Here is a 12,970-nt window from a genome sequence, read left to right as displayed (position 1 = left end):
AGAGGACGAGAGGACTCTAGCCGCCACGCATATAAAGGATTTATAGTGAAAAACTTTGTTTTTACGGGTTAATTTTTTACATATATAGTGGGTCTCCCGAAACTAGCTGGGTAACTGGCTAAATGGAATTTTCCGTGCAACAAACAAACATTGAATGAAATTGAAACGGTGGAAAAAAAAAGTTCGGAAGATGAGGTGGGGGTTATAATATACAGAACACTGACCACGGTTAATTTAAAATGTCTTTATCTTCTAAAATTGGGCACCTATTAATATCATTCTTTCGCCAAAATATTCTTTAAATCTTAGAGACATTTTCAAAAATCTAAATATATGTTATGTTGGCATTTTATTACTTACAAAAGTATGTTTTAGTGCTCTGAGTACAGGATTTTGAGAAGAGTATGAAATTGTTATTTTCCCTTGCAGAGTATCGGGTTTTCTCCTGATATTTAAACACACATTTAAAGCCCTTTGTTAAACCATACTTCACCGCACTGGTCAATATGAGTTTGTGATAGTGGGTTTATTGGTGACAAGACTCAGTGAGGGTCCAAGACACAGTGAGGCTCCTGCATTGGGATATTTGGCCATTTTCGTGTCATAAAAATATTTCCATGTGAAAGTTGTACCTGGAGAAAACCAAGGGATAACAAGTCAAAAAAACATACACCTGTTTTGTTACACTGCGTTAACAGTGGTGCATGATCACAAAGAACAATAACTCAACACGTTCCATCAGTAACACCACCCTAAACATATATACGAGGTGCCATTTTAGCTAATGGTGTTTTACAGAAAGGCCGTTACTCGTAGAATCACCCAGTGGAGATTGTTTTCCTTTGTCGTGCCGTGCTATTGACAAATGTTTTGAGGGAAAGAAAAGCCACACGGATAGGTTGTCAACCTACTTGCTGTACTGTCACCCACTGGCCACCCCTTAGCTCTACACACCACACACAGTGATGTCCACTCCACCGACAATGAAACTTCACTCACAAAGGTCAGAATATCAACTCGTTTTTTTAGGGGTGGGGGGCGGTGGAGGAGAGTGAGGGGGGGGGTTCGAAGGCTGTCGAATGAAAAAAATCAAGCACCCTTCTTGATTTTTTGTTCTTGACTTGGCCATGCAAACCACCCCGGCCACACAGACGACACACAAACACATACGCACACACACACACACACGCCCGCCCGCCCGCAAGCACTCTTAACGGCAGCCTCTCTTTCCAGAGGCTGCTCGCAGACTCCCCACAGCGCTGTGCAAACACATGTAAATATGCAGGGCTTCCTTGCATACAAAAGCAGTTTGCTATTTTCACTGCGACGGTGCATTCAAGACAAGCGCTATTCAAGTGCTCAATTATTGTAAGGGATATAATAGCCAGGCTTGTTTCTCCCCGTTCATTTTAAGGGTGGCTTTTTTTTCCCTGCCTGTGGTTCCCTTTTTGGCCCATCTCTAGTTTTTTTTATGATATTTATTTTTCGGGGATGGGTAACTTGGTGGGTTTGGTGGTGGGTGAGCGGTTTGGTGCATTGGTGGGTGGGTTGGTGGGTGGGTGGGTTGGTGCATCCCGCGTGAGTTTTTTTTCTGTCGGCAAAGAAGGTCAGACCTTTTTTTGACGCTTTGTTGTACTTGAATAATAAGCAGCGTTTTGGGGGTAACAGAGGGATTTGAGGTTTTAGGCAAGGAAAAAAACACACACACGCTAGAGCCGCAGAGAAAAGCACAAGAGAAAAAGAAAAAAAAACCACGCTCACACAGTGGAGAGACTGCTCAATCGATCTTGAGAGGGTGACCAGGGGAAGAAGGTTGGCTAGATTCAGTCAACAAGTGGTCCTGCGAAGAAGAGGGTTTAGGGCGACAGGCAGCCAGCCATGGTGAGAGCGCGTCCAGGCGAGCGAGGCACGCGGGGATAGGAGAGAGGCTGGGAGAGAGAGAGACATGGGAGAGGTAGGGAGAGGGGGAAGACGCTCTCCCCGGACGCTGACATGGGATCTCTTTTGCCACGCGAGTTTCAACAGACCCGTCGAGGTGGCGAGAGGCGAGAGAAAGAGCGCAGGAGATCTGGAGCCGAGAAGCCGGTGGGGGTAGGGGGGCAGCGGGGTCTCGCACAAATTCGTAATCTGGCAGAGAGAGCGGGCGGGCGTGCGGGAGAGCGAGAGAGCCAAATAAAAGAGCCACGGCCCCTTTTATTCTCTCTCCCCTTTCTAAAAGCACGGCTTTCTTGTCCGCGTTTTCAACCGGTGGTGCATTAAAAAATTGTCAAAATGCAATTAAGGGCCTGGCTCGCTTGCACTCGACTGGGAAGTTTATGCAAGCACTTTATTTTGTTTGGGAGGGGGAGGGGTGGGGGTCTTTTTGTTGTTGTTGTTGTTTGTTGTTGCTGCTCGTGTCCACCGTCCCCCACCGACCGTGGCACCGCGGTGCTAACTTTTCTTGGCAGCTTTTAAAAAAAACACACACGCGCACACGTGCGTGCGACAACCACAACAACAACAACAAGAAGACAAAATAAGGGCCAACTTTCTAAACAAAAAATAAACAAATCTGCAAAGTAAAGAGGGGGCCCTTTTTTTTAAAGGGGGTGGCGAGGTGGTGGGGGGGTGTCTGGAGAGTGTTTTGTGATGCACACGCTTAAGCCGCTCTCCAAGGCTCGCGGCGGCGTCCCCAGATATCCCTCGGCACTTCACAGCGTCCCTCTCTTGTTGTGCGGTTCCGGTGATTAGATTAATTGCGCAGATTAATGACGCTGCGTTATTGGGAGTACAGCGCTCCTCGAGCAGCGAATGCGAAACAGCGCACTCGCTGTGGCAGTCGGCGCGTTTGTGCGGCGTGCGATTTATACGTGGTACTCATCGTTGCGCATTTAATTGTTGGTATTATTTTTTATCCATAATTGAGGTGAATATAAATGTGTCGTTAAACCCGCCACCACCCGACACAGACAATTACTAAGGGTTGTCACGATCTAGCCCAAAAAACTCTAATGGATAATAGTGGTCGCGAAAGCCTACGTAGTTTAAACTTTTTTTTACGTCACAAAAACGAATAAATTTATTATCCAAGTCAACAGTGGCCATTACATGAAATACTTGTCCAATTGATGCCTACTGTTGACTTTGTATGGATATACTAGACCGTGCCATAGGAACGTGGAATTTAGACCATTAGTTTGGGACCTCTGCCAGAGTTGAGCAGGAACCAATGCTCATTTGAGCATGCCAACGACACTTTCTTAAAATCACCTGCTTTCGTTTGGCTTGTGTAGAGAATCATTAGTGATTCAGCCATTCGGGTGCTTTGTCTCAAGAGTTGGTGAATTCCAGGTACACTCACCCACCCAATCACGTGCATATTTGGGGCAGTGCAAAGTTTTTACTTTGCTATGGTTCCTTCGGAGTTCGTAGCTTCGACCACACGCCGGAGACTTATTGAGTTTAACGGAGAGGCGTAGTGAGTTGAATAAATGTCGTGAAAATGAATGTAGCGCTGTACTTAAAACGATGAAACTAAAAACTAAACTATTTTTCTTTTACCAGGTAAGCCCCAACTGAGCTATGTAGCTCTTCTTCAGAAGCGACCTGGCGCACAAATGATAGCCCAACAAAGTGGCTTATCGCGTGGAAATGTATCGCAGCCACGTACTCTTAGACCGTGTATTTGTGTCGCTGTGGTCAGGGACTGCTCTTGCTGTTGTTTGCTGCGTTGCCCAAGCTTCGGAGTTGGTGCACTTATGCAATCTAAACTGTTTACTTGCGTCTATTTCTTTGTAGTGATTTGTTCACAGCTCCTATACTTTGCACTCTAATCGTTTTTTTGTGCCGCTTCTTGTTGGAACTTTCTGACCCCGTGCCCCTACAGGACATGTGTGGAAAAAGAGCTTCATAGCTCATCGGATTTCTCCAGGATGAACACAAATTCTGATTCTGATATACGTATTATTTATTTTAGCACATACAGTAGTATTTATTTTGATTTTGACGATGAGAATTTTGGTCATGCTCTACTTCTGCACTGAGATATTTTGTTGTATCTTTGCAATCTTTGTGCGCCAAGGCCTGCCTGCCTTATATATGTGTTAAAAGGAATCCGTCCATCTCAAATTCTGACTTGGACTCTCCCCTGCTTACCCACGACCCGAATCCCACGTCTGGCTAGCCTGGAGTTCTCTTGCGCCCAGCTTGCGTGAGATAGCAAATCTCAAGATTTCCGACCCTACGTCTCCCGCTTGGGCCCCGCGCGCTTGCTCCGAACGCAGAGCGAGAGCTGCACTTGATGCTGCCCACCATGAGGGGGGCCTTGCCCCTTTGGAGGGCGAGAGGCAAATTGCTCCATTGTGTGACCTCACATCTGTCTCGTTTTTGCCATTCCCTCCTCCCGCCTCCTCCTCCTCCTCCGCCTCTCTCCCCGCCACCCTCTCAGCGCACGATCCCTGAATGTGAAATTCGCTGGCCCTGGGGGTGGGGGGGGAGTTTGGGGGGGGGCTTGCCCATTGTCTCTCGGCTCATAACGCTGTTATTAACGTTCAATTCCAATACAAAAAGGACAATGCCCCATAGGTCACCCCCCCTCCACCCCACCCCACCCCCCCCGTCTTAGCCGCGCAGAATGCAGTGGGGGGGGCAAGTGCTGTTAGCGATCGCCTATTAAGGTTGGCGTGACGTACGCCTTGGGGGGGTGGGAGGCGGCGGGGGGGGGGGCGTGGGTTTGGGGGGGGGTGCTCGGGAGTGGTGCGGTCAGTGTCGCGCGCACTGCCAGGCCTCCTTTGTCTCCCCAGCGCCGATGCTGATCACGCCACGGCGTTAGATGCTCGCTTTTTTGTGTTTCGCCTGAGTTGACCTAAGGGAGGTCCAGAGCCGCGCGTGGCTGGAAATTGAGCCTAAGTGTGTAAAGATTGTGCCTCGGTGCACTCTCACGTGTGCCGGCACTTTGCGATGTCAATTCTTTGCGTGTGTGCGCTTGTGTGTTTGGCACAGTGGGGAGCGGTAGTGTGGCGGTCAGCGCTACGCTGCACTACGAACCCGGCCACCCGAGTTCGATTCCCGCTGACGGCAAACAACGGTGGGGATTATCTAAACCGGTCCTGGGCCTCCCCTAGGTGGACTCAGCCTCAAATGAGTACCTGGTGTGGTGTGTAAAACATTTCCACTGGGGAGACAAAGGCGGTCGGGTGTGGTGTTGGCCACCCACCCCTTCGTGAGCTGTGCCGGTCTTCATAGGTGCTCGCTAACAGCACTTGCCCCAACAGTCTGTTAAGGCTATAGGGGGATCTTTGTCTTTATTGGCACCTGGATCTGTTAAGTGACCCTCCTGCCAGCGGGCCTTCAACACTCCACGTGGCCTCAAAGTGCACCTCGTGTGGCACGAGCGCCGTGGTGACGTCACAGCCACTTTGTGGTGAATGGCGGTTGTTGTTTTTGGATGTATGTCGAAATTCATGGGTCCTCCTTTGCCAGCACCAAAATATGATAATAGGTTTTCCCCTTTTTTCTGGCAACAAAACAGATGTTAAGATGTTAAAACACCAAACTGAAACCTTTTGCAAGGAATCATGTCTGCATTAACCACAATACTTGTGGGCAGAATGCAAACAAAAAACATACTCTGATAATATATGCATTGTCCTTGAAACTGATTGGTCCACACCAGAGACAGCTTTCTTTTGAGCCTCGTCTCAAACGGTGTTAGACCAGAGGATGCCAAAAAGCCCAAAGGTATTCTATGTGTGTGTTTATGTAGGAAATTCGATTCCCGCTCACGGCCAACACCAGTGACGATCATCTAAACCGGTCCTGGGCCTCCCCTAGGTCGACTCAGCCTCATATGAGTACCTGGTGCGATGCGTAAACATCGGCCGGGCTCGTGCGTGCGTGCCGGCCTCCCACCGCCTCCCAACGTGTGCCGTGCTGTTGGGGGCGGAGGTTGTTTAAGTTTTGTTGTCCTTCCCCCCGCGCCTCCGATGGGCACGGTTGGCTACGTACCGAGCGAAAGAAGTTCAACTCACGCGCGTACATGTTTCTCCGCCCCTGTTCTGCATGGGTTTTTGACCGGGTGCTCCGCTTTTCCTCCCACGTGCATAATAAACGCTCATCACTGACCCGTCCGTAAGCTACGCGGGGCACGTTTGCCTCTCCGTCTTCGCAGGGAGCGTTGCGGCGCGCCGTGGCCGAGGGCGATGCGCTGGGCGCCGCGTGCGCCTGCCTGCTGCTCGACCGCTCCGCGTACTGGGCGGACGCGTCGGGGCCCCTCCTGCGGGTGGTGCGAGCCCTGCACCGACGGTCACCCGGCACGCCGCTCGCCCCGCAGATTGTCATCCGCCAGGCGCGCGTCTACGTCAACGACGGTGCGGCCCACCTCCCCCTCCCGCGGCACCGTCACCAGCGCCGCCGTCGTCATCAGTTTAATAATCACCCAGCGATGCCTTTGTCATCGGCACGGCCGGCGTCGTCTTCGTTGCCACCGTTGTCGTCATCGTAGTTACCGTCGTTATCATTGTCGACGTCTCATCGTCATCAGCAGCAGCAGCACGATCATCATTAAGCTCATTATTTCGTGATGCGGCTGCTATCGTTGCCTGAAGACAACAAAAACACGCGAATAAAATCGGCGACGTTTCAGGCGATGGCCCTTCTGCATAGCACGCAAGCAGAGAGGCCAGACGGGATGGCATTAATATTCTACAGTGCTGACTGCCTTCGTCACTTTCAATATCAACATCATCGTCATCAGCACCATTGCCAGCAGTATTAAAATCATCATCAGCTGTTGCAGCAGCAGCAGCGGCCTCATGTTCATTGTCAGAAAGAGAAGCAGCATTGGATGACGACGACGATGATGATGATGATAATGATGCCCACTATGGCAATATACAACATAAATATTTTTGTTTTACATTTAAGGTTTATAATTTCAAATTAACAAAAGAAACATGTGAACTCTGTGTGCTCATGCTGCATATTGGACACGGCAACGCGACGGGGGGGGTCACTCTCGCGAGTTTGTTATTTTTCTTCCAGGTCAGCTTCGAAAAGCCGAATACATTTTAAACAGCCTCATTGACAACAACGGGCAAACAGGTGCGTGCGCGTGTGTGCGTACGCGTGCGTGTGTGTGTTTCGCTACGCCTTTCAATTAACTCTGTTTGCTGAAATGCTCAAGTGATGTTGAACGCTGCCACGGTGTGTTGAGTCGTCGTGCACCGGTCTTTGTGATCCAGAGGTCGCCAGTTGAATCGATGGTGCAAGTTTCTGAAATCAAACCCCCACCCCCTCCCTCCCTCCACTCCCTCCCACCATCTCTGACCACTCAGCGGTATGAATGTGTACACCACAGTTAGTTGATCGGCAACCGGTACGCGGTAGAGTAAAGTGAGTTGATTCCCACCTCTTCCGAGGTGCCTGGCCAGCAGTGGATCGGCAAGGGGCTGTGAATGATGATTCTTTGTATTGTTATCGTGGACGACCAGAATAAACTCCTCGTTCGGGATCCAAACATCGCACGCCCTCCTGGCTTTGGCGTTCCTCCTGCTCGAAGGCACCGGTGGAATCATCAACTGCATCAGAACATCAACAGGCCGATGCACATACAGACACAAGCCACAGTACGACCGTGGCCATGCAACCCAAACTGTGGCCCATACAGTTGCAAAACTCTCTCCTGAAGCCCTCTATTGGCGAGCAGTCCCCGTCATTGCTATCTAGCTTCTAAGCATATCATCATCTTACGCAAGAATATAATTATTCTTGTTAATTTGTTGATACGCTGTGTTGTGACCACACAGCTGCCTTCGTGCTCTATTGCTGTTGCCTATCACCTGGTTTCCCTGAAACTAAGTGTCTCGAGACACAGAGTCTCTCCGTCTTGATGCGGTGGTATTGTCCACGGCTTGTTTCTTCACCCCATTTTAACCCAGCACCGCGTCTGTGTGGCCAGGGACCTGGGTTTACCACAGCGACCAGGACAGGATTTTGGTGCAGTCGGTGTGCATTCAGATCCGGGGACAGATCTTCCAGAAGCTCGGTAAGCCGTAGGGCGCGGAGTTAGCCGCGACGCGTTCACCCACCGCTGAACGCAACGGCCATCGTGCCTCCGATTAGCCGGATTCAGAGGCGTTGTGACGCCAGCGTGTCACAGCTTGGTTGCTGCTCGACACAGCGAATAGCCATGGGAGGGAATCTATAATGGCGCTGCGGTGGCAAGATGTTAACTACCTCGCCTGGTATACAGGAGGTCGTGGGTTCGATCCCGATCCCGATCCCGACACCAGCTGTATATTTGGAGTTTGCATGTCTCTTTCTTTCCCTCCACATTTGTCAACATGCGTTTGGAGTATTTGTCTGCGACAAATTCCTACGTGATAAGCCACTTCGTTGAGCTATCATTTGTGATAGCCAGGTCGCTTTAAAAAAAAGCGATATAGCTTAGTGGGCCTTACTCTTTGTTTTTTTCGGTAAAGTCATGTAGGTAAAAATTTTTAGAAAAATAAATTAAATCACGTCGTTGTATCACTTGATACAGCAATTTTGCTGTGACGGTGCCACCTGAAGACGGAAGCATGTGTTGCCTCCGAAACGTCGTGATGTAATTTATTTTTATTTTATTTTTTACCTTCGTGACTTTACCGAAAAAACAAAGAGTATGGACCCTTGTTGTCACGAAAACTTCAAATCTAGAATTAAGCTTAGTGGGCCTTACCTGGTTGAGAGTATGCATTTGGTTGATGGTAGAAAAACCTTTCCTAAGTCGAGCTTGCTCACATGGCTGTTTAACCTCTAAGAGGGTATTTATTTATTTATTCTTATTTAAAGTTTTAACTCAACAATTGCAGGAAAAGCGCTGAAACGGTGTACGCAGTGTCCCTAGTTGTGATCGCGCAATTAAATGTTGTTATTGTTGTTTTTCTTTAAGGAATGTGGTTGGAGGCAGCAGATCTGTTCCTCCTGTCCATTGTGGGATTTCAGAACTTAGACATCGCTGACAAAAAGGTGAGTCGGCATTGCTCGACATCCACGTACTAAAGCATCGCTACAAGTATTCCCCCGTTGCTCACGAACTTGCCATCCGCGAATCTCATCTGGATCTCTAACACGACTGCATCGTGAGAGAGAGAAAGAAAGTGATGCGAGATTGAGTGGTGAGATAAAGCGATGAGATAATAGCTTATTTACTTATTTATTTCAAGTAATTCATCTCGTATGCCAAAATCGTTATCCGTGAAATTTGCTATTCGCGAGCATCTCCGGAATGCATCCCTCGTGAACACCGAGGTACGACTGTATGTCCATCGATTACTCTGAACAATGAATGACTTTACAATTCGCACATTAAATGAATTATCAAGGTAAAGGTGCAGCCCTGCAAGTCCCTGATTGCGCCACTGCTGGCGGGAATGTCCTCCGCTAGAAGGCCCCTCTCGAGGGTGTTTTGGCCTACTCTTCCACACTGGCTAGACATCTTGGAGGATGTGGGGGTACCCACCCTTCACCTCACCAATCGACTGACTGTGGTGTGCACGCTGATGCCGCTGGGTGGACAGACGGCAGAATGGGGGATGTGAGAAACGCTTGCACTGCCACGCCGGGAGATCGAACCGGCGACCTCTGCATTGCGAGTCCACTCAAAGAAAACACACACGCGTGTGCAAGGGGGAAACGCTCTATCCCAGTACAGATGTAAACAGGTGGCGATTTGTCCACTTCGAGCCAGAGTATGGCACCACGACGCCCACGTGAAGGGAGTTTCACGACATTTGTGCGATCCGCCTACCCTGGTTGCCTCCGTAGTGCTGGACTACAGGCCACGTGCATAGCTGCCACCGCACCGGCTTGATGCAAAGGTGAGTGATCTCAGCCGCAGAGTGACGTTTAATCCGAAATGTTTCCGTGCGTTTGTATTCCAGGGGATATCCTCATCGCTGGGGCTGTTGGCCGAAGTTTTGGTTTCCATGAGCGACTCCGACTACGAGAAGTTGAAGGCAAACACCAGAAATGTTCCGGTGAGTATCACAAAGACAAAGATCCCCTGCGTAGCCTTTAACAGACTGTTGAGACGAGGGCTGTTAGCGAGCACCTATGAAGCCCGGCATGCACACGAGGGTATGTTTGGCCAGAACCACGCCCAACCACCTTTGTCTCTCGAGTGACGTTGTTTACACACCGCACCAGGTACTCATTTGAGGCTGAGTCGACCTAGGGGAGGCCCACGACCGGCTCAGATAATTGTCACTGGTGTTGTCCGTGAGTGGGAATCAAACTCGTGTCGCTGGGTTTTTAGTGTAGGGTGCTAACTGCTTCACTTCTACTCCCCCAGTGTGTATCACATCGGCAAAGATCACTCATTTTAACTTTAACGACAAAGACAAAGACCCCTCGTATAGTCTTAACACACGTTTGGGGAAAGTACTGTTAGCTAGCAACTATGTGGGCTGGCACGGCACACGAGGGGGTGGGTGGCCAGCACCACACCCGGCCGCCTTTGTCTCCCTCGTGGCGATGTTTACACACCGCACCAGGTATTCATTTGAGCTGTGTCACACACACACACACAAACGCCACTGATTTAAGTTCAAGAGCAAACCAATAGACGGCCGTTCAGTCAGCCTTGTCGGCGGGAGCCTCTCAACAGGCGCATTGACGGACGATGGCTCAATGTTCCAGCCATGCGCAGCAGCATCAGTGGCAAGTGAGGCCCTCCACACTTGTGCGAGGCCTCGTGTAGGTTGATGCAACGTTGAATTAGTACCTGGCATGATGCTGCACCGGGGGAGACAAAGGCGGCCAGGGAAGGTGCTCACCGCACCAAACCCCCCTCGTGTGCCGTGCCAGCCTTAATAGGTGCTCGCTAACAGCACTTGTCACAACAGTCCGTTGAGGCTGTACGGGTGATCTTTGTCTTTTGTGTATGCGTGCGTGTGCACGTGATATGGGGAGCCGTGGCACAGCGGTTAGCACACTGCACTACAAACCTCGTGACCCGAGTTCAGTGGCCGCTCACCACCAGCAACAGTGGCGAGTATTTGAACCGGTCCTGGGTCTCTCCTAGGTCGACTCAGCCTCAAATGAGTACCTTGGTGCATTGTGTAAACATCACCACTGGGAGAGACAAAGGCGGCCGGGCGTGGTGTTGGCCATCCACCGCCTCGTGTGCATTGGTGCTACTCGCTAACAGCACTTGCCCCGACTGTCGGAAAGGCCACACGGGGGATCTTTGTTGTAATTTTTGTTTGTGTGTGCGTGTGTTTTTGTTTGTGTGTGTGCGTGTGTTTTTGTTTGTGTGTGTGCGTGTGTTTTTGTTTGTGTGTGTGCGTGTGTTTTTGTTTGTGTGTGTGACGTGTGTTTTTGTTTGTGTGTGTGCGTGTGTTTTTGTTTATGTGTGTGTTTTTGTTTGTGTGTATGACGTGTGTTTTTGTTTGTGTGTGTGACGTGTGTTTTTATTTGTGTGTGTGCGTGTGTTTTTGTTTATGTGTGTGTTTTTGTTTGTGTGTATGACGTGTGTTTTTGTTTGTGTGTGTGACGTGTGTTTTTATTTGTGTGTGTGCGTGTGTTTTTGTTTATGTGTGTGTTTTTGTTTGTGTATATGACGTGTGTTTTTGTTTGTGTGTGTGACGTGTGTTTTTGTTTCTGTGTGTGTGCGTGTGTTTTTGTTTATGTGTGTGTTTATGTTTGTGTGTGTATGACGTGTGTTTTTGTTTGTGTGTGTGACGTGTGTTTTTGTTTGTGTGTGTGTGTTTTTTTGTTTGTTTGTATGACGTGTGTTTTTGTTTGTGTGTGTGACGTGTTTTTGTTTGTGTGTGTGACGTGTTTTTGTTTGTGTGTGTGACGTGTGTTTTTGTTTGTGTGTGTGTGTGTTTTTGTTTGTGTGTTTTTGTTTGTGTGTGTGACGTGTTTTTGTTTGTGTGTGTGACGTGTGTTTTTGTTTGTGTGTGCGTGTGTTTTTGTTTGTGTGTGTGAGTTTTTGTTTGTGTGTGTGACGTGTGTTTTTGTTTGTGTGTGTGTTTTTGTTTGTGTGCGTGTGTTTTTGTTTGTGTGTGTGACGTGTTTTTGTTTGTGTGTGTGTTTTTGTTTGTGTGCGTGTGTTTTTGTTTGTGTGTGTGACGTGTTTTTGTTTGTGTGTGTGACGTGTTTTTGTTTGTGTGTGTGACGTGTTTTTGTTTGTGTGTGTGACGTGTGTTTTTGTTCGTGTGTGTGACGTGTGTTTTGTTTGTGTGTGTGTTTTTGTTTGTGTGACGTGTGTTTTTGTTTGTGTGTGACGTTTGTTTTTGTTTGTGTGTGTGACGTGTGTTTTTGTTTGTGTGTGTGCGTGTTTTCAGGCTTCCGTGTGGAAGCAACCGCATCGGTTACTGGCGGCGGCCGAAGCGGCGAAGCTGTCGGCCGTGTTTGTGGAATACGTGGCCGGCCTGGTACTGCTCAACATGGTAAGCGCGTCTCTCCTTCACTCATTAGTTCATTCACTCATGCGTCCAGAGATCCGCCTGTTTATTGAAATCCCTAATCGAGCCAGGCAGCCTCTGCATTCACTTGATCTACTCTTCATTCACTCATTCAATCAGACTCTCAGCTCGCAATGCAGTCTTTTAATGAGTCATTTTTTTAATGATTAACTTGTTCACTTCACTGCTGGTGGAAGGGCTTCCACCGCAGGGGGCTTCAGAGGGTAGCTTGGCCTACTCTTCCACTCTGGCCAGACGTCTTGGAATAGGTATACGTACCCTCACTTTACCCCACCACACGTGACCTGCCCGATCAGTCACGGTGAGGCGAGATGTCGATTCCGTCGCATGTCATACAGGAGGTCGTGCGTCCGATCCAGACCCTGACGCCTGTATTCTTGGAGTTTGCATGTTCTCCCCGTGGTCGAATTGGATTTATCTCCAGGTCCTCCAGGTTTTCCCTCCACATGTCGAATCAGCGTGTGTGTGGAGTATTTGGCTGGTGGTGAATTCCCACGCGATAAGCCACGTCGTTGAGA

At 49.2% G+C, this 12,970-nt stretch overlaps 1 protein-coding gene across 1 annotated transcript in view; it reads left to right on the top strand.

The window, feature by feature from the left end:
• Window positions 1–12,970, top strand: part of ALPK1 (alpha kinase 1) — a 70,036-nt gene that overhangs the window by 41,938 nt on the left and 15,128 nt on the right. The window contains exons 4-9 of the mRNA XM_078875480.1: window positions 6,149–6,347; window positions 7,021–7,080; window positions 7,937–8,023; window positions 8,912–8,988; window positions 9,903–9,998; window positions 12,312–12,416. Of these exons, the coding sequence (XP_078731606.1) occupies window positions 6,149–6,347; window positions 7,021–7,080; window positions 7,937–8,023; window positions 8,912–8,988; window positions 9,903–9,998; window positions 12,312–12,416 (624 nt within the window). The remainder of the gene's footprint in view (window positions 1–6,148; window positions 6,348–7,020; window positions 7,081–7,936; window positions 8,024–8,911; window positions 8,989–9,902; window positions 9,999–12,311; window positions 12,417–12,970) is intronic.

Source organism: Lampetra fluviatilis, chromosome 41, assembly GCF_964198595.1.
Source record: "Lampetra fluviatilis chromosome 41, kcLamFluv1.1, whole genome shotgun sequence".
In the NCBI taxonomy this organism is placed as follows: domain Eukaryota; kingdom Metazoa; phylum Chordata; class Hyperoartia; order Petromyzontiformes; family Petromyzontidae; genus Lampetra; species Lampetra fluviatilis.
Note: the sequence above shows the minus strand (reverse complement) of the source record. Positions and strands in the feature narration are given on the sequence as shown.